Below are 27,006 nucleotides of genomic sequence, written 5' to 3'. Positions count from 1 at the left end.
AGCTATCAAGATTCTAATCGAGTTGGCCCCTTAACTCTATCGACTCTATCTGAGTAAGTCCGAGCGTAACAACAGCTTTGAGAGAGAGAGAGTAGCCAAAAAGCAGACGCGCGTAAATCAGAAACTCTGATTCTCTCTAACTCTGTAAGTAACTTCGCGGTTTAAATACCTCTCCTTCTCATTAAATATTCAGAAAGATTACGAAACTACGTTCTGGCCGGAAGTAGTGTGAGGAAAGGAACTTAAAATTTAACTGTTAATAAAATTATCATAATCCTTATAACCTAACCAATTTTCTATCCATCCTTCCCTAACCCCATGTTTTGCATGTTAAGATAGCCTCGTTTAGCGCTGTTTCGCATTACGCTCTACTTTGATGGAACTTATCCCCCGCGTTAAGCGGGGTCTTACTGTATGTTTATAATAAATGGTTTTCTCTCTTTTTAATGAAATATTCAGATATGGAATCCGGTACTGTTCTGTTATGGGGAAGTCATCGGCAAATTTTTGCTAAATTTGCCAAGTGACTGGTTCATATGAAGTCGCCAATGTTTACTTCTAAAGTCGCTATAATGTTAACTTTTTTTAAGAAAATGTAAAAGAATGTCTTTTCAAAATTGGCAATGAGAATGCAAATTCCAAAGGCGTAACGGTCACTTGTGTTTCAATCAACAGGCTTTCAACACAAGTTTCCATATTCTATTATAAAATATTTGATTTCATTGATAATTATAAGAGAATACATGTCAATATAGAATAATGACAATACACCAATGGCATTTTAGAAAAAAAAAAAAAAGTTGCTTATTATCAATAATTAAATTCAGAATTTTATGAAATAAAATGAACATACCCATTACGTACATGCATCACAAGGTAATTTGTTTCAGAAATATTTTTCCAGTCTTATGATACTCAGTTTCATAATATCCGCAATTATCTTTAATGTTTTTTTACTTCTTCAGCACGTAAAGCTCTTGCAATAACCAAATATCTTTCCATTTATTTCATAATACTGACGATTTTTTACACAAGACACCACACCGATAAGCACAAATGTATATTATCAAATGAAGAGTTTTTGTTGAAAATAAGGAGGATGAATTATTCCAATACTAATATTTGGAATTAAATCATGCACACTATCAAGTTCTAGATCTTCCTTAGTTAATCATTTTCTTTATCATTCAGGACTGATCGATATTCTTAAACAGAGGGGTGTGACAATGGATATTGCACATATTTTTTAGTCCACGAAGCACCCATTCTTAACTTCAATAAACTAAGGTATATCCTATGCATTTTTACACCTGAGAGCCATTTTTCTTGATAAAAACACTCCTTTCTTTGTTATGAATACCTGAAACAAACAAAGAAAAAACAGAACAAATTTATTTTTTAGTCTTTAAAATCATATATCATATAACTATTATACAGGTGAAATGTTATAAAGACTTTGTAAAGACTAACTTTGTAAAGACTTATAAATTAATATCATAATATATTTATAGAGCTTGGGTCAAAATTATTATTATGAAATATAATAATTGGTGCATGTCTCTTTTATTTTTAATAAACAACAAGGTGTTAGCCGGGGTTTCCAAGCCTCGTTACCAAAGTGTACGTGGTAGAGCCTTGTCATGTCAGGAAATGTGCAATGACAGAAAAGGATACCGGACGTCCCTTGCAGTCATTCTTTATGTTCATTGTAGTGTCGCTTCAGTTCCGTTAAGTTTCTAATTAAATTTAGTTAAAGCGGAATGGCAACACCTTCTAGTCTCTGCGAAGAATGAAGTAAGCAAACTTCGGTTTTCTGTCACGCGATTGAACGTGCATGTAAAATGTAAATAAATCTTATGAATAAGAATCTATAACTTCGTAAGAAATAAAATATTGGTTCCATTGGAGTCAGAGAAGTGTTATTTTTCTATATTTGCACACTACACACTTCACTGGTGTATCCCGGCGTGATCGAATTCTAGAATAGCTGACGAAGACGAAACCGAAATTAAAGCAACAACTGCATCTGTCGCCAAGGTAAGCGTTAAAGTTCCTCCTTTTTGGAAGCCAGATCCTAAAATATGGTTTATTCAACTAGAAGCACAATTTAGAAATGTAAAAATAAATGCAGATCAAACAAAATATGATTATGTTATAAGTTCCATTGAACCCGATATTTTGTCACAGGTATCTGATATTTTGCTAAGTCCACCACAAGATAATAAATATGAGGCAATTAAAAATAGACTAATTTCATTATATGCTGATTCAGAGACTCAAAAAACCCAAAAATTACTGAGTGAGTTAGAACTGGGTGACAAAAAGCCATCTCAATTACTGTGTGAGGTGCGTAATTTGGCTGGCGATAAAGTAACAGGTACTTTCCTAAAAACATTGTGGCTACAACGTTTACTCGTTAATATGCGTAGCATTATATGTGTTAGTAGTGAAGATTTGTCAAAAGTGGCTACAATGGCCGATAAGATTTGCGAATTAAACCCTGTTACTCCCCAAATAGCTGCTGCATCATCCATAACAGTAAAAACGGAAGTGATTGAAAGTTTACAAAAACAGGTTAGTGAACTTAGCTTACAAGTTTCTGCTTTAAACAAACAACGCCACAGTCGTCCCTATTGTCGTAACCGATCCAAATCACGAGATAGGAGTTACAGTGGTAACAGATCTAGTGATATTTGTTACTATCATAAAAAATTCGGTGATAACTCATTTAAGTGTAAACAACCCTGCAATTACTCATTAACATCACAGACAAATAGTCCGGAAAACCAGCTCCCCGTCTCTCATTGACGACGGAGGGACAAGGGGTGCAGCTGAGTCGTCTTTTCATCAGCGACAAAGAATCGGCTACCCAATTTTTAATAGATACCGGAGCAGAAATTTCTGTCATTCCTCCCTTACCTGCAGATTAAAAAAACATCTCAAAATAAGAACTCTTTGCTGCAAATGGTACGAAAATTAAAACATATGGCCAAAAATTACTCAAGCTTGATCTTGGACTCAGACGATCATTCACATGGCCTTTTGTAATTGCGGAGGTAAACAAACCGATAATAGGCATGGATTTTCTTGCAAATTTTAACCTTTTGGTATATTCTAAAAATCGCAAGTTGATTGATGGTACTACATTCTTAACAACCAATGGAACTCCTTGTTTTCAAAATAACAATAATAATATTACGAATTTAAATGCCTTAAATGATCCATATAAACGTATCATTAACGATTTTCCGGATTTGTTAAAACTGAATGTAGTTAATGATAAAGTTAAAAATCATAACATCGAACATTATATCGAAACCAGAGGTCCACCAGTTTTCGCTAAAGCCAGGAGACTATCAGCTGAGAAACTTAAAGCGGCTAAACAGGAGTTTGAATTTATGCTCCAAATGGGTTTATGCAGACCATCCAAAAGTAACTGGTCGAGCCCACTACATCTCGCTATGAAGAAATCAGGTGATTGGAGACCTTGTGGAGACTATCGAGCGTTAAACAACGTCACGATTCCTGATAGATACCCTCTCCCATTTTTAACAGATTGCAGTTCCATTTTAGCTGGAAAAAAAGTTTTCTCATCGATAGACCTCATTAGAGCGTACCAACAAATTCCAGTTCGCGAAGAAGATATACCGAAAATGGCCATTCTCACTCCCTTTGGCTTATTCGAATTCCCATTCATGACGTTCGGCCTACGAAATGCGGCCCAACGTTCCAACGTTTCATGAACAGTGTGTTGAATGGACTAGAATTCGTGTTTTGCTATTTGGATGACATTCTAATAGCCTCTCCAGATGAAGAAACTCACCGAAAACATCTACGAGCAGTCCTCGAGAGACTAAACGAATATGGCCTGTATATTAATGCGGCAAAGTGTAAATTTTGTCAAACAAAACTTGCATTCCTGGGATACGAAGTGTCAGCTGAAGGACTTAAACCTCTTTCAACGAAAGTTGGTGCCATCAAAAATTTCCCAGAACCAAAGTCATTTACTATTTTAAAACGATTTTTAGGTATGGTGAATTTTTATCACAGATTTATACCAAATTGTGCGAAACTGCAACAACCTTTAACAACATTGCTCAGTGGTATTAAGAAGAACTGCAGAAAAGAAATAACCTGGACGGCAGAAACAAGAAACGCCTTCCAGATCTTAAAAGATGCACTTATTCATGCCACAAACTTAACTCACCCATCCGAAAAGGCTGAAATATTGCTAACAACTGATGTTTCCAATACTGCCATTGGAGCCGTTTTACATCAAATTGTGAATAATGAAAAACAACCCTTGAGTTTCTTTTCCTGAAATTTGACATCAGCACAACAAAAATCTAGTGCCTACGACAAAGAAGTATACAGCAGTAAAACATTTCAAATACATCTTAGAAGGGCGAACTTTTGCAATATACACGGATCACAAACCACATTTGCCTTACAACAAAATTTGGAAAAAGCTTCGCCACGACAAGTTAGACAACTATCATATATAGGCCAGTTCTCAACCGATATCCGATTCATACAAGGGCATGACAATACCGTCGCAGACGCTCTCTCTCGCATAGACACCATTTCTGTACCATCTGCAATAGACTTACAAACTATAGTCGACTGTCAAGAAGATGACGACTTGGAGATACTAAAAAATAACCCAAACTTAAAAATCCTGCAGATCCCTATACCGGACAGCGACAAGAAAATTTACTGTGATACTTCTACAAATTATAATCGACCATAGATCCCTGCAAAGTTTCGGCAGAAAATATTTTCTTCAATCCATAATTTATCTCATCCTGGAATAAGATCCACGATAAAATTGATAACACGACGTTTCATATGGCCCAATATGAATAAAGACTGCCAACTATGGACTAGAGCATGTTTATCTTGCCAGAGATCTAAAGTTCACAGACATACACATTCATCTTTGGGAGAATTCAAAGTACCTCCACACAGATTCCAGCATTTAAACATAGATCTGGTGGGGACGCTACCTCCTTGGAAAGGATTCAAATATCTTCTAACCATCATCGATCGTTATACACGATGGATCGAAGCGGTACCGTTAGAAGATCAATCAGCAGAATCTATTGCTAAAGCTTTTATTTATACTTTGTTTTCACGCTTTGGAATTACGAATCGCATAACATCTGACCAAGATCGGCAATTTGATAGCCAACTTTTTCAAGCTTTAGGAAAATATCTTGGTTTTCATACAAACTACAACTGCGTAACATCCACAGGCAAATGGCCTGATCGAAAGACAACACCGAACTTTAAAAGCAAGTCTCAAATGTCATCTACTCAAATCAAAATCATGGCTGGAAGCATTGCCTTTCGTTCTTTTAGGCATAAGATCTGCCATCAAGGAAGACTTAGGTTGCTCATCCGCAGAAGTTGTATACGGAACCTCTTTAGCATTACCTGGTGAATTCTTTTCAACAGTACCTCATATGAAACAGTCTGAATTTTCTCAAAACCTTCAGAAAATAATAAGAGCTATGAAACCAAGTTCTACCACCACCCATGGAAATAGAAAAGTCTTTGTTTCTAAACATCTTTCCAACTGTTCTCACGTATTCCTATACAACAACATTAATAATTAGTCGCTACAGCCTTTCTATCTTGGACCATATTCTGTAAGAGCAAGAAAGGATAAGTACTTCGATATTGAAATCCAAGGAAAAGTTAAAAGAGTTTCAATAGACAGACTAAAGCCATGTTTCCTAGTGCAAGATTCTGATATTCCTTTTCAAAACTCCCATTCCAAGAAAGCGGAACTTGGGGAAACAACTGCACTCAAGAACACTGAAGAAAATTCAGAAACTCATCATGAAACCAAGACTATTAGAACCGGCAGACATGTGAAGTTCCCCAGTCACTTTAAAGATTATCTTCCATAATCGCTGTCACTAGGGAGGGGGTGTGTAGTGTCGCTTCAGTTCCGTTAAGTTTCTAATTAAATTTAGTTAAAGCGGAATGGCAACACCTTCTACTCTCCGCGAAGAATGAAGTAAACAAACTTCGGTCTTCTGTCACGCGATTGAACGTCCATGTAAAATGTAAATAAATCTTATGAATAAGAATCTATAACTTCGTAAGGAATAAAATATTGGTTCCACTGGAGTCAGAGAAGTGTTATTTTTCTATATTTGCACACTAGACACTTCATTCATCATTCTTTACGTAATTATTTCAATAACTTTTCAAATTTTTAGTCTCTTTGCTTTACCTATCAAAATATTAAGCTACTTGCTTGAAGATTTTGCTTTGAGACATTGATATTAGTGGATTCGTCTTCAATGGCCAGACAGCCCAGGATGGGCCCTTGCCTTTCTCAGAATCGAATTCCAAGCTCTTCTATCCCTGGCCATGGACATCCAATTGGTTATTTTTAAAATTCTTAAGTCTGTTTCCAAACAGTCGAGCCACCTAAGTTTATGTCTCCCTCTTTTTCGGGTGCCGAATGGTCTGGCCGAGAAGATCTTTTTATAGAGCATTTATAGAGTTCAGAGTTAGTTTTTCTTCTCCATATATTGTTACATTTTATGCCACCAAAAATACTTTCCAAAATTTTTCTTTCGAAGACAGAAATAATACTTTTAGCATTTTCCGTCATCGCCCAGGTCTCAGCAGAGTATGTAAGAATGAGTTCGATTAAGCTTTTGTAAATTAAAATCTTCGTTTTTCTGCTAATGAAGTTAGACTTCAAGTATTTTTTTTAGACCGAAAAAATATCGATTAGCATCCGTGACTCTACTACGGATCTCGGGCATTATCATTGAGAGTATTAACCTCTGATCCTAAATATTTAAATTTGCTAACAGTTTCAAAATTGTAGTTCCCAATTTCAAAATAGGGATTGCTGTTATTACCACATGGCATGTATTTAGTTTTATTTTGGTTGATTGCTAGATGTATTTTGCTGGCTGCAGCCTCTAGAGATGTAAATCAACAAAAAGGTGGTACGTTGCAATGCCATATTCATTAGCATTTTCCAAAATTTGCCTAATGTTAAAGATTTGTTCTGCTGTAGATCTCCTTTGCAGAAACCACATTGGTAATCACCCCCAATATTTTCTGTATAAATTACAAGTCTACTAAAAAGTATATTGGAAAATAGTTTGTAGAAAACACAAAGGATACTGATTCCCCTGTAGTTGGTACATTCCAAAATGTCTCCTTTTTTATATATAGGACAGATGAAGCTCAGTTTCGAATTTTCGGGTAAAACTTCTTGGTTCCAAACTGATTCGATGAAGTGGTGTATTTCCTCAATGTTTTGACCTGCAGCTCTTTTAATGAGTTCTGAAGTAATTAAGTCACGGCCTGGGGCATTGTAATTTTTGAGCTTTTTAATTGCTTCTCTGACTTCTCCCACAGATGGTAGCGGGATACTATTGGTGTTTGCAGAGGTATTTGGGTAGGTTGAAGACCCATCCCGTGTATGGTCATTCAACAAATTACTTAAGTGCTCATTTTACCTGTGGAGTACTTCTTTTCTGTCATTTAGGGTGATGTTGCTTTTATCTCTACAGGCAGTAGTTCTAGGTTTAAAATTTTTTGCGGCCAAGATTAATTTCACGATAGAAAGCACGGCTTTCATTGGACACCCTCAGATGTTCAACATCCTTAAATAGATCGTCGTGAAAAAGTCTTTTCTTAAGCCGGTGGATCTTCTCCTGTTTTCTAGATCTCTTATATTCCTCAACAGAGTGTCATGAATGTCGCTTTTGGGCCATATTTCTATAAGCAGCTCTTTTTGCCTGTGTTATAACGAAGCATTCATTATCAAATCAATCCCTTGGTTTGGGTTTTTCCATATGTACCAGTGTGTTGTCAGCTGATTGTATGATCGAGTCTTTAAGTAAGCTCCACTTATTTTCCAAGGTTTCCAATTCAATCATGTTTTTAGATCTTAGTTCTCCCCTGAGTGAGGACTGGAAATTTCGTTCAATTGCCTCAACTTTCAGCTTTTCACAATCAAACTCTGTCTGCCTTTCTCCCCGTATCTTTCGAGCGTTTCAAATTTTAGCAATTAGTTGAGCAATAACCAACAAGTGGTCGGAATAACAGGTGGCACCTCGATAAGTTCTAACATCCTGGATATCCGAAGAATCCTAGAATCGATGAGTACGGGATCAATCACGTACTCGTCGATGTGAGTCATCTTGTGTATTGTCTTGTGGCTGAACATAGTGCTTGAAATTATCATGTTGTGTTCAGCAGAGAAAAGTACTAGTCGTTGTCCATTGTCATTAGTACTATCATGTAAGTCATGCTTTCCAATTGTTGGTCTAAATTCCTCCTCTTTACCCAATTTAGCATTCATATCTGCCATGACAGTTTTAATGTCATGCTTGGGACAAGATCTGTATAACATAGAAAGTTCCTCATAAAAAATTTCCTTCTCTTCCTCTTCCTTGTCCTCTGTAGGTGCATGTCCATTGATAATACTATAACTAAAAAACGTTCCCCTTAACCGAATTTTGCAAAGTCGGGGTGATTTAGGAACAAAATCAAACACTAAGTGTTTTAAACTTTTGTTCAATAAGAAACCGCTACCAAAAACATGTTTTTCGAATCACAGCTATAATAAACCGTGTGGTTTCTTTTCTCAATGGTACCTTCCCCAAGCCATCGCATTTCCTGAATGGCATGTACATCCCTATTATATTTCTCAAATTCTTCTATAAGAAACTGCAGTTCCCTACTGTAATACAGTGTTCGGACATTCCAAGTTCCAATACGAAAAGTCCCTAGGCCATTTCCAAGTCGTTTTCGAGTAGAAGCAGTCCGGCTAATTCTGTCTTTGGATTTCTTAACAGTGAGATTTTTTACGGGTTGGGGTAGTACCCAACCTAGAGGACCAGTCCCCTGATATAATACCCAGGGGTAGGCTGCTCGGCTATAACCCAGACGCTGGGTACCCATTTTAGTTGCCTTTTACGACATGCATGAGCTACATTGGGACTATTCTTTCACACCCTGTCACCATATTAGTGGTATATTAGTGGATTGATTTGTGCTTATTCACTGTGAATAATGTGAAGAGCAAATATTACTTGAGCTGGCCAGTTGAACATGTAGTACTATCCAGAAAGAGTCCATACGATTATTGCATAAATAGAAATATTAGAGTTAGATTGTGCAGAAAGAAGACATTATGGAATTTGTTTTCTTTCTACACTACACCATGTAATATGTTCTTTCTACACTACTACACTATGATTACAATATGCATTGTAATTGCAGGATACAAATCTTAAATAATGACAAACATTTTAAGAAACACACACTTGAAATACAAAATAGAAACGTTGGAAACTTGAAAAATAACTGAGTATAAAGAAAATTTAAAATAACATAAAATCTTGAGTAATACCGAAAACTTGGTTAAATAACTAAATAAGCAAAGAATAATATTTACAAGTCCAGAATAAATTATGGTATTTAGCATGTAAATGTATAATAAATATGCTTCTTAAATCTCAGCTGCACAGCTACGATGACACGTAGATATTTAGCAAAGGCGCTTGTAAATACAAAATAGAAATTTCAGGAACTTGAGAAGTAACTGAGTATAAAACAAATTAAAAATAATATAAAATCTTGAGTAATACTGAAAACTTGGTTAAATAAGCAAAGAATAATATATAAAAGTCCAAAATAAATTTTGGTATTTAGCAATTTAAATGTATCACAAACATGCTTCTTAAATCTGAGCTGCTCACCAAAGATGACACGTAGATATTTAGCAAAGATGCAGTTTGAGAGAACTTTAAAAATTACTTTTAAAGACAGCATCAATGTTACTTTGCAAGTGTTTAAAGTTTTCTTTTTTTTTTTCTTTATTGGACTTTCGGGCCCACCAGCGGCCGAGCGGTAAAGTCGCTAAACACTGGTAGTTCGGTCCGAGGTTCGAATCCCGCGAACGGGCTGGCTGCCTGGTCGTTTTCGTGGTTTTCCCCATGTGTAACGTGTATACGAGCCAGTTTCCCTTAGAAAGTATTCCACGAAGGCATCCATGCCCTTAGGCATATAGCCCTCGTGTGCTTTGCCATAATTAAATAAACCAACACCTTTATTGGACTTTCTTCATGCCATGCGTGCGTTGTTATAAAACAATTTCAAATTAACTAGAAGTGGACTGTACTAAATATTTTATTTGACAACTTTAATCAAAAGCGTGCCATCTTTCAAGCGATGACTTACTACTAACAACAACAGCAATAAAAAAAATTAAGTAAGCGTTTACAGGGTTGCTGTAATGAACATCTGCGCCATGCAAGGCGCCAAGAAGAGAAAAAATGACGTAAACTTACAGTTAAATAGTCCTAATGACTTAACATACACCCGGCATTGAAGGGTTACTTCAATAATTTCGTTCGATAAGACTCATAATAACCTACGAAATTGTACAATTACAACCTTATACAATAAAGCAATACGAATAACATCTCTTAATTCAATATAATAATATTCAGTTTTCAATGCAAAATTTTATACACAATACAAGTTACTGTACAAGTTTTATAATAATAAGCTAACACTTCACTAACTTCGGAGGGACGTTCGATCGAAAATTGACTTTCCTTTTTCATGTTTTAAACCTGAGAAAGAAGTGTCGAGAAACACTAAATATTTTAAAAGTGTTGGCGAACACCTCCTGGGGTGCAGAGCGTTGCTCTATGCTTTTCTTCGCATTAACAGAGCGCTTGTTCGCTCTAGACTGGACTATGTCTCAGTTGTTTATGGATCCGCTCGCTCATCTGTTTTGTTAAAACTGGATCCTGTTCACCATCAAGCTCTGCGGATTTGTTCAGGAGCTTTCAGAACCTCTCCCGTCCAGAGCCTGTACGTTGACTATAACGAACCATCACTTTATCTCAGGCGTGAGCAATTGTCCCTCTCGCTATATTTTAATATTCTATCCCAACCTGAACATCCCAATAAGCTGTACTTTCTCGATAATGTGTCTAACACTTTATTTGAAATGCGTCCATCCTGCGTTCCTACCTTTCCTTTAAGAGTTCGCCCTGTCATTGAGGAACGTTCCCTCTCTGATATGCGCCCCCAAGCAGTACAGAATTTTGAAATCCCACCTTGGGAAAATTCACGGATTCAGCTTCTTGATATTTTCAAGCATCACGTGAAGGCAAGCACTAACGAGATCATTGAGACAACTCTTTGTTGAGCACAGGCACAAATATAGCAGTTACCTTCCAGTATACACAGATGGATCCAAGTCAAAAGATCATGTCGGGATGGCATTTGTAATTAAAGATCACATGGCGGTCAGACGCTTGCATCATGCTTTCTCTGTCTTAATATCTGAACTTGCTGCAATATATTAGTCTTTTGTACATCTCAAGGCTCAGTCACAAAAAGTTTATAGTTTATACAGACTCCTATAGTGTGTTTAAATCTCGTATAGTGCTCTCAAATCTTTCGAAGCTTTTCCCAACACTCAAAATCCTGTGGCAGCGGATGTTCTCAAAATTCATATAAACTTAAAGATTCGAGGATATGAAATCCTGTACTGCTGGGTTCCCGGGCATACGGAAATAAAGGGAAACGAGCTTGCAGACATCGTGGCAAAATCTGTTGAACTGTCCAGTCGCCTTATCCCTTTTAGAGACAGCTGCTGTGTCATAAAGGGCACAATCCGAAAAAAATGGCAGCAACTTTGGGATGTTCAGCTTCAAAAAAAGTTAAGACATGTAAAGGCTCGAATTGAGCATTTGGAATTTACAAAAAATCGTAAGGAGGAAGTTCTTTTGACTCGCCTCAGAATGGATCACACTAGAGTGACAGGTGACAGGTGACGGAGGACGGGGACGCCTGGTGTTTAACGGAGGTAAACAGGCATATGTCCCACGCCCTCCCCTATATAGATACAAGAACTCCCTGGGGTCCCACAAGGGCGCACCGGGAGTTACTGAGCCTTCATGAAAAAGTTTACATGGCCATACAAGGGCTATTCCAGTTTGACATTGGTTCTGTACAGATTCTTATGTTAATGGTTGACCTGGGTGTTCGTAGGCTATAATGCATACATGAAACATAACATTACATACATGATATGACATGACATTAAACTTATACATAATACTTGCATGAATTAGTACATACATACTTACACTTCACATGACTACACATACATAATGCATGACATTAATCTACACTTATTAGAGTTATAACCTGACTGTATACTACGTTAAGCTAATGGTATTGCGAACTTGCTAAGTTACTTTATAACTGGATTACTTATAGTTTACATTATTGCTATTACTTCTTAAATGACATTATGATATATAACAAGATAGGCACACATACTTTGCTTTATAATCATATATGCGTTACTTAAAATAATACACATGGGGCACGCGCTAATGACTACATTACCGATTACGTAATGTTAAAAGTACACATAGTATGACGTATTACACTCATTGATTAAATTACTTACATTACACTATTACTTACATTACACTAGAGTGACAGACACATAACTACCTTTTAAAAAGCTGAGAATGAGCCTGTTTGTTCAAATTGTAATGTTTGTTTATCTGTCCGTCATATTTTAATTGAGGCCCACCAGCGGCCGAGCGGTAAAGTCGCTGAACACTGATAGTTCGGTCCGAGGTTCGAATCCCACGAATGGGCTGGCTGCATGGGTGTTTTCGTGGTTTTCCTCATGTGTAACGTGTATACGAGCCAGTTTCCCTTAGAAGGTCCTCCACGAAGGCATCCCTCCCTTTAGGCAGATAGCCGCAGTGTGCTTTGCCATAATTAAATACACCACACCACACACCATATTTTAATTGAGTGTCCATGTTTTAATAGTCTTCGTCAGAAACATTTTAATAGCTGTGACTTACCTCTCGACCGTTTAATCGGAAGAGAGGCTGATTGTAATTTATTTTATTATTTAAAAGAGACTGGCTTTTACTACCTAATTTAATTTCTTTTGAGGATTGTGACTTGGATTTTAATGTGTGCTTTTACCTTGTTTTTATATGACTGCATCCTCTGGATTTAGTACATTTGTCCACTTGTTTTTATTTATTGTATTTTAATTTCATCATTTGTAATCATCCCATCCTGTGTCTGGCGCATTTTAATCACCCTTGGTTTTGCGCCAATAAATTCTCACTCACTCAGTCACTCAACATTCATAATATCCTACCATTTGCATATTATAGGATATAAACTCAGATGTATCTGAATAGTGTGGTATTTCAGGCAAAAGACCCAAATAACTCAGACCTTCAATAGTAAATTTATTGAAAATCTTAAGAACCAGTTTAATGTTTTGTTTCTATAAATTAGATGGTGAAAGACTTTTTAAGAGTTAAACTATTAGAAAATGTTATCAGTTGGCCATTTTCAATTTCATGCCAGCTTCCTCAAAGACATAAACGAAGCAGTGCTTCTTCGAAAGATCTTCAATATTTGGAAAAAACCATACATGTGCCAGGATTTTTCTGGTTCAGCCAATTGTTCTTTATATTTTTTAAGAAATGAACTGCATCTATTATGTAGAAAAGAGGCCTATTCCCATTCATTGGATGTTTGTATAAAATGAATTACGTGGTGGATTTGAGAACAAACTCATGGCTTTTCTACTTATTGCATTGTTGTGTGTAATAACACAAGTAACAATATTTTCCATACTTTCAAGACCTCTAATCACCTTTTTAATTACATAATGTAATGTTTCAAAATTTATCGTCTTAACAGGCATAATATGTACTCCCTTTTTGAATGAAGATTCTAAACTAAGGAAATGCACTGGTTGCCAGACTGAAAGAATCAAATGCAGCCCCAACGACAGAGCCTTCTTTATAATCAAAATATGGCTGAACATGAATTTCGAACCGCGCGCTTAGAGACATCTGCTGTGTCATCAAGGGAAAGATCCGAAAAAAATGGCAGCAGATTTGGGACGTTCAGCATCACAACAAGTTGAGAAATATGAGCCTAGAATTGAGCATTGGGATTTTGCTGGAAATCGTAAGGAGGAAGTTCTTTTGACTCCCTAGAGTGACACATAACTACCTTTTAAAAGCTGAGAATGAGCCTGTTTGCTTAAATTGCAATGTTTGTTTATCTGTCCGTCATATTTTAATTGAGTGTCCATATTTTAATTGTCTTCGTCGGAAATATTTTAATAGCTATAACTTACCTCGCGACCGTTTAATTGGAAGAGAGGTTAATTGTAATTTATTTTATTAGTTAAAAGAGACTGGGTTTTACTACCTAGTGTAATTTGTTTTGAAGATTGTGTCTTGGATTTTAACATGTGCTTTTACCTTGTTTTTATATGACTTCATCCTCTGGATTTGGTACATTTGTCCACCTGTATTTAGTTATTGTATTTTAATTTCATAAATTTTGATCATCTCACCTTGTGTTTGGCGCATCATAATAATCTTTGGTTTTGCGCCAAAAACCTCACTCACTCTTTTCCCGAAGGTATCTTTCAGCAATTTTACGCAGTTGTCATAATTATCGTTAGGTAATTCGAATCCTAAAACAACATTGGCAGCTTGACCAGTTAAAAAGTTTTTAAGATACGCCAATTTTTCAACTTTAGAAATGCTTTCATTTTTATCAATCATACTTTCGAAGCTATTCCAAAAATTTTGCCAATGTTTCGGATCTCCAGAAAATTTTTCATTTACTAACTTTGGCAATTTAACTGAACATTGATTTCTTAAATTCTTAAATTTTCACTTAAAGAGACATTCGTACTTTGATTATGCGAATCACTTGAAGCTGACTTAATCTTAGTTTTTCTTTCAAGGTAACGTAATATTCTACTTAACGTAATAGTATTTCAAGCATTTCGCTTTATATTCCTGACTTGCCGTAACGTCTTTTTCCATTTGATCAACTGCAATGGAAGTTTCGATTTCACTGTAGAGAGTTTTCAGTTCGTTACTTCTTTCTATTAAGAGCTCGTAATCGTCTCTTAAATCTTGCTCATCAAGCTCCTCTCCTGACTTTAATTTAGCATCAATTTGATTAATTAACTGGATTGTTAATTTTCAAACTGCTGTTCTTTCAGCTTTTGCTAGTTCTAACGCTGCCATTTTCTTAACACAGTACAAAAGAAATACATCGAAGGATAAAAAATAAATACAAAATGAGAGCCTACCTTTTATTTCCTCCCGAGCGTGATTGGGTAATCCAAAATATAATGGCCTAATAGTCTTTGAATTCTCTCGCTGACGATGCACCATGTGGCGTTTTTACTAATCCAAAACTTGTAACTATCTTAGCGGTTCAGGTTTGAACACAACAACAAATAAATTTATTTACATGATTACTGAAATAAAGTGTAGTACTAATTGTGCCGTTAATTATTAGGGCCGGCGACTCTCTTACAAGCATTCTTACTCATTAATTAAGCAATTCTACACTGAAAAACCAGGCGGGGTACAGCGCCCTCTATAGGCGTTTCTCAACAAGGGTGCAGCATGTAAAAGTACGCAACAGCTGGACACTCGCGATTCGATGATTAAATATTTTAAATTCATTGTACTTGTCATATGTAAATACTTTTTATACATTTTGTCAAAAAGTACTTAATGAATATGAAGTAAAAATTTAACTAATCATTAAGAATTTTTTTAAAAAATTTGGGCGCTCCGATCTCAGGAAAGTACACGGGCAGCCAATGGCCTAGGGACAGGTTTGAAAATGCTAGACTATAGGAATCTGCAGGAAAGGGGAAAATGAACGCTTGCCTACTCCTCCAGAATTGAGTAAAAAATATATTTTTGCATTAATATAATGTATATTTCATAATCTGCTATAAAACTTTCAAATTAAGTAGTTAAATAACAATGTGTTGATTTGATTGTTGGAACAGGAATATGGCAAAGATCATGTGAGGGAAGAAATACCTTCATGGAGCACTTTTTAAGCAAAACTATTTGTTCGTTTGGTTTATTTTACTATGGCAAAGCACTTGATAGCTATCTGCCTGAGGGATGCTTTTGTGGAGAACATTCTAAGGGAAACTGGCTCGTACACATTACACATGGAGAAAAGCAGGGAAATGCTCATGCAGCCAGCCCGTTTGTGAAATTTGAACCTCGAACCAAACTATCAGTGTTCAGCGACTTTACCACTCGGCTGCTTGTGAGCCAAAACTAGCTTGTATTCATAAATACTTCGGGTGTTAACTGACATACTTTATCTTTCAGATGTGCAAAGAAAACAGACAAAACTTAAAGATCAGTTCTGTTTGTAATAATAAATGCAGAGGAAAGCCGTGAAGTAAAGCATCAAGTACAAGCAGTGCGACTAGTTCAATTCCGTAACTGTTCAACCTAAGTGTACCATTCATACATATACAGTCTGATCCCATTTTCTGTAGAAAGTGCCTCTGGGAGACATTCATTTTCATTAATACGAAATCATCATTCTAAAATCCCCTCAGGGGGCTCACTTTTGTGAGTACGGGTGTGGCAATCCCGAGGTACCCTAGACCTTCAGGGGATCATCTTCTTGATGAGACGGGTGTCACGATATTGGAGCCCCAGTGATCTATCCTCTTTTCCGTCTCCTCTCCTCTTGGCTGGAATTTTTTCCCTTCCCTTCTCCTTTGTGGTTTCTCTCTATGCAGTTTGGGGCTCGTCACGAGAGGCTGGAACAGACCTTGTTTCTAGTTTTCGAGTGCCAAGAAAACTGCCCACGTGTTTGCCGTGCGTGGAGACCCGTGTCTCTGGAAAGGAGGGTCCTGGTAGTTGAGGGGCGAGGTACTGTCCCCAACACACTGCTTTGATCTCTGCTTCAGCTAAACGGGAGGCACCTTAGTCGCCCTCACGGGTGTCAATCGGCTGGTCACTAGTCCTTGTGTCAGTGGCTTGGGGTCAAGCTCTCGGGAGTACCTGCTTTCGGGAAAGCCGACTGTGGGGCTTCAGTTTGCGTATAGGTCCGGCTAGCGCTAACACAGGAATCTGTGTACCCTTGTTGGGCTCCGTGGTGGGCGGGGCCGTCGGACCCGAATCTTTATTCTTTCACTATGGCTTCTCATATCTACTTAATTAAAGATTTCGAGGTAACTCCAGTCACTCAAGTCACTCCTGTCACTCAACCTAGTTCTGAAACATCTACTGCTAAACCAGTCACTCAACCTAGTTTTGAAACGTCTACTGCTAAACCAGTCACTCAACCTAGTTCTGAAAAGTCTACTGCAAAAAAATTACGTACAGATACAAATGAAAAAAAATCATAACAATAGTCCCCGTTTCCTAGTCATCTCGAGTCCTTCTGGCGAAATGCATAAGATGTCTCCTTTCGTTATAAACAAATATATCCAGTCTTGTATTGGTGAGCCGAGAAATATAAAGCGTCTCCGCTCCGGAGACTTGCTTATTGATACAACCTCAGCCACCCAGTCTGCTTCTTTACTTCAGTTAACTAAACTTGGGCAAGCGAACGTCACTGTAACACCACATAAATCACTGAACTATTGTCGTGGTGTAATCTCAGAATTCGACCTTCTGTATGTTTCTGAAGAAGAGATCGCTTCTGAGCTATCCGAACAAAATGTTTGCGGTGTAAGGCGGATCAAGATGCGTAAAGAAGGTAAGTTGATAGACACGAAACACGTGATCCTTACCTTCAACACGCCTGATCTGCCTAAAATATTAAGGCCGGATATCTAAATATTCCTGTAAGACCTTATATTCCAAACCCTATGCGATGTTTCCAATGCCAGCGTTTCGGCCATTCTGAGACGTCTTGTCGTGGCAGCCTCACATGCGGCCGATGCTCACAGATTGGCAACGATTCTGATATTTGTACCGCTGCGCCTTTGTGTGTAAATTGTAAGGGAGACCACCCAGCATTTTCTCGCTTGTGCCCAAAATGGAAATCGGAAAAAGAAATCCAGACTACAAAAGTTACTAGGGACATCTCTTACGCCGAAGCCAGAAGATTAGTCGAGAGCACACAGCTTCGACCAAATACATCATACGCCAGTGCTGTAAAATCACCTCGTACAGTCGCCACCCAAACACCAATAGGCACACAGACCCTACCAAATAAATCCCAACCGTCTACATCCAACAAGAAAAAAGAAAATGCAACCCATATAGTACAAAAGAAAGAAACAGTTATTCAAAGTAAGCCCAAAACTACTACACATAAAATATCCAATAAAAATAGAAGTCACAGCAATAGCTCTTTTGATGAGATGATTTCTGAATGTGCGGATTCAGATTTTACGGACGTAGAAGAGGGTCTGGAAGTTCCCAGGCATCTACTTCCACGAAAAACAAAAGAACAGCACAGAAAAAACAAAAACCTTTCATAATGGCCACCCTCATGTCATGGAACTGTCGCGGTTTCCACCGAAATTTGCTTGACATCAAATCTATAATAAATGTGTATCATCCTGTGTGCTTAGCAATACAGGAAACAAATCTGAAACCAGAACAGCATGCAAAACTTCGGAGGTTTTCTATCGTCAGGAAGGATAACCTTGCAGGTGAGCCTGCCAGTGGAGGTAGGTCTCCTCTCCTCACTGGATTATCCGTCAAATGTACTTTCTTTGACGACATCCAAGTTGTCGCTACTCAAATAAATTTTGATATTGTAGTTTCATTTGTTTCTATGTATTTGCCTCCAAATGAGCACATTTATCAGCAAGATTTAAATAATCTAATAGAGCAGCTGCCTGAGCCTTTTATCATAATAGGAGATTTTAACGGCCATAGTCCACTTTGGGGTAGTAAAGATACAAATTGCCGAGGAAGACAAATTGAGCGATTGATTGAAAATCATAGCCTATGTCTCCTAAATAATGGGCAGGATACGTACTTCCATAAGTCTTCAAGGACATTCCACGCTCTCGACCTTGCCATCTGTTCACCATCTCTTTTGCCATTTTGCACTTTTAGTGTCGGAAATGACCTGTACAACAGCGATCATTATCCCATTTTTATGTCTCTTGCACGAAGAGGAGCAAACCCCGTGTCGAGAGTCCCTCGGTTTATCCTGGACAGGGCAGACTGGGAACTCTTCTCTTCCGTTGCAGAGCTGACAGAGAAAATGGTAGAAGATGTGCATATCGATGAAGATGTTGAAGCTGTTACTAATACTATTATTCAGGCAGCTACGCTTTCGATTCCTAGAACATCAGGAAAAATACTAAAATATTCGAAACCGTGGTGGAATCGCGACTGTCATGAAGCACTGAAAAAACAGAAAAAAGCATGGGGTATTTTTCGTAGATATCCTTCTCTGCGAAACCTCATAGCCTTTAAAAGAGCCAAAGCAAATGCACGAAAAGTAAGAAGGCAGAGCCAGAGGGATTCCTGGATTTCATATGTGTCATTAATAACACCTTCTACGTCTAGTAAGCGGGTTTGGGAAAGAGTTCGAAAAGCATGCGATATATATAAAGACCACTCACTTGCCTTTTTGGAAAAAGATGGCCGAGTGATTAGCTCCATAGAAGAAATTGCAAATACTATAGGTGAGACATTTGCTGCCGTTTCTTCCAGCAGAAACTATTCACCTGCATTTCTCTCTATCAAGCAGCACTCTGAAATAAATCCCATCGCATTCAACTCTACCAAATCTGAGTCTTACAATAGAGTATTTACTATGCTGGAATTAAAGAGAACTTTATTGCAGACACATAGGTCTTCTCCGGGTTTTGATGGCATAAATTACGAAATACTAAAACATCTGTCCTATAAGTCACTGAATGCCCTTCTCATTCTTTATAATAGAGTGTGGAACGAGCATATTTTCCCCAGTGCATGGAGGAGAGCTATTGTAATTCCTGTTGCTAAGCCAGGGAAAGACCCAAAAAATCCCTCCAACTATCGGCCAATTGCCCTTACCAGTTGTGTATGCAAATTGTTTGAAAAGATGGTAAACAGCCGCCTAGTCTACGTCTTGGAAAAGAATAATATTATTTCGCCTTATCAAAGTGGTTTTCGAAAGGGGAGAACAACAGTAGATAACATGCTCCTTTTAGAGACATCCATTCGGAAAGCATTTGTAAGAAGAAGCCACCTTGTCTCAGTATTCTTCGACATTGAGAAAGCTTATGATAAGGCATGGAGATACGGTATACTTCGCGATCTTCATGAGAGTGGCTTGCGCGGCAACCTACCAATTTTCATTCAGAATTTCTTGAACACTAGAACTTTTAAAGTAAGAATTGGCTCTGTTTATTCGGATGTTTTTCAACAGGAACAGGGTGTGCCTCAAGGCTGTGTGCTTAGTGTAACCCTGTTTAGTTTAAAAATAAACTCAGTACTAAAAGAACTTCTTTCCACCATCTTGCGATCTCCATATGTTGATGATCTACGGATTAGCCGTCGAGGGACAGACATGAGATAAGTAGAGAGGCAATTGCAGATAGCTCTGAATGGTCGAACAAACAGGGATTTACTTTTTCCGAACAGAAAACCGTGTGTGTTCACTTTTGTAGGAAGCGAGGTCTCCATCCTGAGCCTCAGTTATATCTGAATAGTACAATTATTCCAGTTATGCCCGAAGTAAAATTTTTAGGAGTGTCGTTCGACCGAAAATTGACCTTCCTTTCTCATGTTTTAACCCTGAGAAAGAGGTGTCTCAAAACACTAAATATTTTAAAAGTGTTATAGAACACCTCCTGGGGTGCAGAGCGTTGCTCCATGCTTCGCATTTACAGAGCGCTTGTCCGCTCTAAACTGGACTATGGCTCAGTTGTTTATGGATCCGCTCGCTCATCTGTTTTGTTAAAACTGGATCCTGTCCACCATCAAGCTCTGCGGATTTGTTCAGGAGCTTTCATAACCTCTCCCGTCCAGAGCCTGTACGTTGACTATAACGAACCATCACTTTATCTCAGGCGTGAGCAATTGTCCCTCTCGCTATATTTTAATATTCTATCCCAACCTGAACATCCCAATAAGCTGTACTTTCTCGATAATGTGTCTAACACTTTATTTGAAATGCGTCCATCCTGCGTTCCTACCTTTCCTTTAAGAGTTCGCCCTGTCATTGAGGAACATTCCCTCGCTGATATGCGCCCCCAAGCAGTACAGAATTTTGAAATTCCACCTTGGTAAAATTCACGGCTTCAGCTTCTTTATGTTTTAAAACATCACTTGAAGGCAAGCACTAACGAGATCCTTTACAGACAACTCTTCGCTGAACACAGGCACAAATATAGCAGTTATTATCCGATATATACAGATGGATCAAAGTCAAAAGATCATGTCGGGATGGCATTTGTATTTGAAGATTACATAGAGGGCAGATGGTTGCACCATGCTTTCTCAGTCCTAACATCTGAACTAACTGCAATTTATTATGCTCTTTTGTACATCTCGAAGCTCTTCCACAAAAAGTTCATAGTTTATACAGACTCGTATAGTGCTCTTAAATCTTTGGAAACTTTTCCCGGCACTCAGAATCCTGTGGTAGTGGATGTTCTGAAAATTCATATAAATTTAACGATTCGAGGATATGAAGTCCTGTACTGCTGGGTTCCTGGACATGCTGGAATAAAGGGAAATGAACTTGCAGATATTGCAGTCAAATCTGCTGTTGAACTGTCTAGTCGCATTATCCCTTTTAGAGATATCTACTGTGTCATCAAGGGAAAGGTCCGGAAAAAATGGCAGCAAATTTGGGATGTTCAGCTTCAAAACAAGCAAGACATGTAAAACCTAGAATTGAGCATTGGGAATCAACCAAAAATCGTAAGGAGGAAGATCTTTTGACTCGCCTCAGAATTGGTCACACTAGAGTGACACATAACTACCTTTTAAAAGCTGAAAATGAGCCTGTTTGTTCAAATTGTAAAGTTTGTCTATCTGTCCGTCATATTTTAATTGAGTGTCCCTGTTTTAACAGTCTTCGTCAGAAATATTTTAATAGCTGTGACTTACCTCTCGACCGTTTAATCGGAAGAGAGGTCAATTGTAATTTATTTTATTATTTAAAAGAGACTGGCTTTTATTATTTAATGTAATCTGTTCAGCAGATTTTGTTTTGTATTTTAATGAGCTTTTAACACGTTATCTATATGACTCCATCCTCTAGATTTGGTACATGTACCTTTTTAATAATTTTATTAATAAGTATTTCATTTCTAAATTAGGTCATCCCACCATTTGTTTGGCGCATCATAATCATCATTGGTTTTTGCGCCAAAAAACTCACTCACTGACTCATCATTTTAAAATACAGGATAACTTTCTAAAATTCTATTTTGAGGCTTGTAAAATAAAATACAGTTGTGTCCTCACTAGTCATTTCGTTAACTCCAGGCTTCTACATTTATACAATATTTTTTATGCCTTACAGCATTTGACTGTAGATTATAAAAATTTTCGGTACTCTCCTGTTACTCGGCCCAGGTTCAGAAATGTATGTAAGTATGTATGTGCATATATCTATGTGTGTACACACACACATACATTCATATATATACACGTATATGCATACATGAACACATCCATCAGCCATACATTCATACATTTCTGAATCTGGTTCTGATAACAGAAGAGTACCAAATTTTCAATATTCCATATATCATTCCTTCTCAAAAGATGTAATCTCTCAAGCCCAGTATCATATACAGAATCTTGAATTTTATCTAAAATTCCATCAAAAGGGACTTTTCCAGCAATGTGAGAGACAGATTCCCTATACCCATTCTGTGGCATACAATGGGTTTTTCTATATAAGAATTACATTTTCCATTATTTAAACTGGCTTACTTTTATAGAGGCTCAGCAATAAGCATTAATTTTGTTACTCCCTTGTAATTTTTAAATCTCGCATACCTTGCACTTTAGATATATAATGTCCTGAATGATGGCATACAAAATAAATGTCTTTTACATGTAATTGGTATTGTTCCTTTGTAAATTAAAAAAAAATATATAGATTACGTTTTCATTTCAAAATTCTCCTTCCACGTCATAAAATCATTAAACACAGAGAATTCTCTCTCTTTCTGTTCTTTATCAATGGTTATTTCATGTTTCATTTGCAAATATAATAAAAAGTTTACGTTTGGGAAATATTCATTACATAATGGGCATTTATATAATTTTTTTATGATGAACACTCAAGGGCAATGAATGCAGTAGCTGCTTGTGAAAATAGTAAATTTTTATTATTCTTGAACTGACGACTATATAAACTGCATTTAAATTGGAACACTTTACTTTTACTTGCTTTGAGTAATGTTGTTTGTTGTGAAATATGCATGCAATTTCATGGTGACATTTTAGATTGCTGTTATTTGACAAACATTTTTTGGAATCAGGGCAGTTAAAAGTTTTTTTTGAAGTTATACTGGATTTTGAAGCAAAAGTATATGAAATCGAATTACTATTGACGACTTCATAGAATCGATCTGAATTGGAGTTAGATATTTCAGCAGTAGAAATATGCTTTTTATTGGAATGTATGTTTTTCAAATGATGCTATAAATTGCTGGCATTTGAAAAAAACTTTTTGCAAATAGAACAGTTGAAAGACTTTGAAATTATAGTTTTTTTTTGAACGATGTTACGAATAGTAATCAAAGCGGAACTGTGAATTTCAGATCCATTGTCTTGAATGATCATTGGTATCATCATCCAGCTCATTTAAATTGGTGTTATATATTCTAATATTCAGAATCCTCACAATATTCCTAAGTATTTGGCCGTGAGAAGGGCCTTATATTGAAAGATTCTTCACTCATTATAAATATGCGAAAGCAAAATTCTCATATTATCGAAGCATAAAACGCACGAAGTCAAATAATGCAAAATGTAAACAGACACATTTCTGACATATCTGTTAACGTCACAAGATGCGCAAACTGAGATGCGCGTAAAACGGAACGAACAGATCATGATACCAAAAGTTGCCTTCTCTCTCTAGACGCATGTTTTAGGAACATGCTTCCCTGTGTGAGTAAACCAAGTTTCATCCTGAAATTGTAACATCTCGTAAAATGCCATGAATAAGTGTTCATTTCTAGATTATATTTCCAAAGTGACTCTCTCCGGTTTTCCAATATATCTGAGTACAAAGTGTATTGGAAAATGTCATGCGGTGAAAGAAACTTCTTAAAAGAACGCGAATTACCGAACAGAAAAACCTCGTGTATTCGAGGTATGTAAACCTCATTTAGACAGAAGCATGAAATAAATCTGCATTTGCTTCTTATTGCAGGATGTGATGTTATCATAATGTGAGGTATACAATAAATGATTTGCTGACAACTCCAGTTTCATTGTTCATATGCTTGACAAATGTTCTGTGTATTTATCTTTTGTATGCCGCGTGCAATAAGTCATTTAGACTAAAGAATTATTTAAACAATTGTATAGTTATTGCCATAGGAAACAAACCTCATGTGTCAGGTATGCAAGAAGTCATTTAGACAGTATGGTTTTTTATACAGACATCTGCATATACATACAGGAGAAAATAACTTGTGTGTAAGGCATGTAAGAATTCATTTGGACGAAAGAGCACCTTAAACATGAATATTTTTATACATGCAGGAAAGAAACCTTATGTGTGTGTGATATGTAATAAGTCATTTGCTTTGAAAGGTCATTTAAATAAACATATGCTACTTCACACAGGAGAGAGACCTCATGTGTGTGAGGTATGTAACATGTCATTTTCTCAAAAATGTCGTTTAAACAGACATATACTTATTCATACAGGAAGGAAACCTTATGTGTGTGAGGCATGTGCAAAGTCATTTACTCAAAAATCTGATTTAAAAAAGCATATACTTAATCACACAGGAGAGAAACCTCATGTGTGTGAGGCATGTGCAAAGTCATTTACTCAAAAATCTGATTTAAAGAAGCATATACTTAATCACACAGGAGAGAAACCTCATGTGTGTGAGGTATGTAACAAGTCATTTGCTCAAAATTGTGATTTAAACAGACATATAATTATTCATACAGGAAAGAAACCTTATGTGTGTGTGATATGTAATAAGTCATTTGCTGGAAAAGGTGATTTAAAGAAGCATATGCTACTTCACACAGGAGAGAGACCTCATGTGTGTGAGGTATGTAACAAGTCATTTGCTCTAAAAGGTCATTTAAACAGGCATATGCTACTTCACACAGGAGAGAGACCTCATGTGTGTGAGGTATGTAGCAAGTCATTTGCTGTAAAAGATCATTTAAACAGGCATATGCTACTTCACACAGGAGAGAAACCTCATGTGTGTGAGGTATGTAACAAGTCATTTTCTCGAAAAAGTCATTTAAACAGGCATATGCTACTTCACACAGAAGAGAGGCCTCATGTGTGTGAGGTATGTAACATGTCATATGCTCAAATAAGTAATTTAAAGAGGCATATGCTACTTCACACAGAAGAGAGACCTCATGTGTGTGAAGTATGTAACATGTCATTTGCTCGAAAAAGTAATTTAAACAGTCATATCCTAGTTCATACAGGAAAGAGACCTCATGTGTGTGAGGTATGTAGTAAGTCATTTGCTCAAAAATGTGATTTAAACAGACATATACTTATTCACGCAGGAAAGAAACCTCATGTGTGTGAGGTATGTGCAAAGTCATTTACTCAAAAATCTGATTTAAACAGACATATACGTATTCATACAGGAGAGAAACCTCATGTGTGTGAAGTATGTAACATGTCATTTGCTCAAAAATGTCATTTAAATGAGCGTATGCTACTTCACACAGGACAGAAACCTCATGTGTGTGAAAGTCCTTTACTGAAAAATCTAATTTAAAAAAGCATCTACTTATTCACACCAGAGGGAAATTCCATAAGGTACATGTGTAACCACTTGGTATATAGAAAAATTCGAACTCTCATGTCAAACATAAGAAGGTTAATGTTTTTTGCGGAAAATTTAGGTTAATGAGAACCTTTGTTTATGTGTGCAATAAAGACCTGTCCATGCTATAAAGAAATGTCTTTGGTGTGTTCAACTTGTCATTTCATATTCAATTCTAAATGAATCATTTGTTTGTTTCCACAAGAGAAAAACCTGATGATTGCAAGATAAGTCGCAAGTAATATTACACTGCTCCTGATTTAAAGCAACATTTTCTTTTATCAATGAGTAATGAAAGTTTAAAACAGCATATTTGAAAATTGAAAAGTTAGACACTGATTATACTGTTCTGAATAAGAAATTTGGTTAATCTTTGGATTATGGTAACTGGGTGAAAATTTGGCGACTAACTCTGCTACAGCAACCCTCTACTTTTTTTTTCGCTGGCCAATTTCTCTTCACGAAGTAAAGACCTGTTTCTTTTCTTTTTATTTACTCAACACTTTTCCAACAATCTGCTAGCCGAATTACACTTATGCTAGAAATTTTATGGAACAAAACTGCTTAATCATGACATATATTAACTGCAAAATTGGGGAAAAGTGCAGAATCGCAAACTCCTTGCCACGTTTTTCGCAATCGCACATAGACAGTAACCATGTACATGTCGACTTATTTTTACTTAGAAAAACATCCCAGAATTGCACAAAAATGGCATTGTGCACATTCTTGACTTTATCCATCTACACTGCTATTTTCTCATAAATTACAAAAATTTGCACGAAAATGTATGAAAATTTTGGGAATCTTTAAATTCGGGAAAAAGGACATATATGAAATTACATGATCGCGAAAAAGTATATACCCTTTCCAAGGATGAATGTTTGCACGTATAAAATAAATAAAATATCCAAAAACTTTTCCCTCTAAATTATCTATTATAAACCTCACCTGCCAATTTATAACGCAAAATTAAATTATAATTAAATTAAAAAACACTACTTAAAATATAAATAAGCACATACATTAAATTAATAAAAATTAGCTTACAATCCTAATTACTTTAAACAAAATCATTGCTAATAACAATTTTCCAATAATACCATATTAATATATTTACTGCTTACATTTAGAACAATGTATAAAAATAATATCCTCAAATAATTAAAAATACTAACTTA

General features: G+C 36.7%; 1 protein-coding gene across 1 annotated transcript in view; it reads left to right on the top strand.

Annotated features, from left to right (window-relative positions):
* LOC118187478 (uncharacterized) overlaps positions 1 to 25,957 on the top strand; it is a 77,039-nt gene extending 51,082 nt beyond the window's left edge. The window contains exon 2 of the mRNA XM_085826282.1: positions 24,479 to 25,957. Within this exon, the coding sequence (XP_085682408.1) occupies positions 24,479 to 25,777 (1,299 nt within the window). The 3' untranslated portion in view covers positions 25,778 to 25,957. The remainder of the gene's footprint in view (positions 1 to 24,478) is intronic.
* The last annotated feature ends 1,049 nt before the right edge of the window (positions 25,958 to 27,006 follow it).

Source organism: Stegodyphus dumicola, chromosome 11 (assembly GCF_044657685.1).
Source record: "Stegodyphus dumicola isolate Sdum_Otavi_A_Nest chromosome 11, ASM4465768v1".
Classification (NCBI taxonomy): Eukaryota; Metazoa; Arthropoda; class Arachnida; order Araneae; family Eresidae; genus Stegodyphus; species Stegodyphus dumicola.
Note: the sequence above shows the minus strand (reverse complement) of the source record. Positions and strands in the feature narration are given on the sequence as shown.